We start from the raw sequence: 2,023 nt of genomic DNA on the forward strand, positions 1-2,023 counted from the left end.
TCTGCACAGAGTTTTAAGCAGGAATGGGGGAAATAAATAAATCTCTCAGTTAAAATTGTACTGAAATTATCCAAATTGATATCTGATAAAAAATTAGTATGTCATGCATGTCACCGTTGCTGCTTTCAGATGACACTATTCATTAACTAAGATTGCCACTTTGCTGCAACAATCGATGCATGTTTTTGTTTAAAAGAAGTGACCGTGAATAAATCCATAAGAACTTTGTTAACCAGATGGCAACAGTTTTGAGACAGATTGTGAAAGGCGTATGAATTATTTTTAATTAAGCCTGCTTCCCTCAGCCCATACACTGCCTACCTCTAAAGCAATTCTCTGAGTGATCTGCAGGCTGACCTTTGCTAAAGGAAGATGAATAATAGCTTTGAAGATTCAACACTATTACCTGAATTCCAAGGCAGGAACATTACTGCGCATTGCAGTTTAAAACCACACAGACTACAAATGCATGACTATGGCGATCTTTTCAATTCAATTAAAAGCAGCAGGTAACTTGTTTTCATGTGCCCTAAGGATGACACACCCACTCATCAGGGTATATAAACGCCACAGTCCAAGATGTGACATTCGCACTCCGAACCTTGTCATTGTAAGTCTCGCCTTCTGCCACCATGTCCTACAACTGCTGCTCTGGAAACTTCTCTTCCCGCTCCTTTGGAGGTTACCTGCGCCATCCAGGCTCTTCATGTGGCTCTTCCTACCCCAGCAACGTGTTCTACAGCACGGACCTCCAATCTCCAAACCACTACCAGCTGGGATCTTCTCTCCATAGCAGCTGTCAGGAGACCTACTGTGATCCCAACAGCTACGAGGAGTCCTGTGGTGTGGTGTCCAGCCCCTGCCATACATCCTGCTATCGTCCGAGGACCTCCATTTTCTGCAGTCCCTGCCAGACGACTTTTGCTAGACCTGTGGGCTTCGGGTCCAGGGGCTTTCACTCGTTTGGTTGTGGCTCCCCATTCCTGGGCTGTGGATCCCATGGTTTCCAATCAGCGGGTTGTGGTCCCCGCACTTTCTCGTCTATAAATTATAGATCCAATTTTTACCGCCCAACCTACTTCTCTTCCAGAAGCTGCCAGTCCATTTCTCACCAGCCAACTTGTGGTTTCCACTGATCATGAATTTAAGGAGTCAGAAATTTAAAGCTGATACCCAAGATACCAAGATCTATACTATAAATATCCTATCTTATCACTAGTCTACAAATTTGACTTTTACTGTTACTCATCATAGATTAGGAATAATTTAAATTTCAATCTCTTGAAAATGGATCCATTGGGAAAAGATGCCAAAACTGCTTCCGTATAATTATACAGACATGCAATCCTGATTCTTGTTTCTTTTTAAATGTATCTCCTTGTTGTTTCTCTTACGGAATCATTTTAAATTTTACAAATGGAAAATACAACTTTAAATAAAATTATGTTGCATGATATCTGCATTTCTGCTTTAATATGGTTTGTGGGGCCGATGCTGCATCATAGCAGGTAAAACCACTGCCTGCAGTGCCAGCATCCCATATGGACGCTGGTTCAAGTCCTGGCTGCTCCACTTCCAATCCAGTTCTCTGCTATGGCCTGGGAAAGCAATAGAAGATGGCCCACACCCTTGGTCCACTGTACCCTCCTGGGAGACGCAGAAGTTCCTGGCTCCTGGCTTTGGATTGGCACAGCTGTGGACATTGCGGCCAGCTGGGGAGTGAACCAGTAGATGGAAGACCTCTCTCTCTCTGCCTCTCCTTCTCTGTCTGTGTAACTCTGACTTTGAAATAAATAAATCTTTTTGAAAAAAAATGATTTGCTTTTTTGCCTTCAAAACTATTTAAAAACAACTGAGTTTTTTGTATTTTAGACTTATTATTCAAAACTTTATCTTTTTAAAATATTTATTTATTTATTTGAAAGCATTACACAGAGAGACAAAGAGAGGCAGAGAGTGAGAGAGAGAGAGGTCTTCCATCCGCTGGTCTGCTCCCCAGTTGGCCGCAATGGCTGAAATTGCG

The 2,023-nt window shown here is 42.4% G+C and overlaps 1 protein-coding gene across 1 annotated transcript; it reads left to right on the forward strand.

Annotated features, from left to right (window-relative positions):
- Nucleotides 1–577: 577 nt before the first annotated feature.
- Nucleotides 578–1,456, forward strand: LOC100342724 (keratin-associated protein 14-like). Its single transcript, XM_008267218.4, has one exon. The coding sequence runs from the start codon at nt 633–635 to the stop codon at nt 1,134–1,136; it is 504 nt and encodes a 167-aa protein (XP_008265440.2). The 5' UTR covers nt 578–632; the 3' UTR covers nt 1,137–1,456.
- Nucleotides 1,457–2,023: the final 567 nt, after the last annotated feature.

This window comes from Oryctolagus cuniculus, chromosome 4, assembly GCF_964237555.1.
Source record: "Oryctolagus cuniculus chromosome 4, mOryCun1.1, whole genome shotgun sequence".
Classification (NCBI taxonomy): Eukaryota; Metazoa; Chordata; class Mammalia; order Lagomorpha; family Leporidae; genus Oryctolagus; species Oryctolagus cuniculus.

Coding starts and splice junctions, on each gene's coding strand:
- LOC100342724 (XM_008267218.4), top strand. CDS start 633: ATGTCCTACAACTGCTGCTCTGGAAACTTCTCTTCCCGCTCCTTTGGA.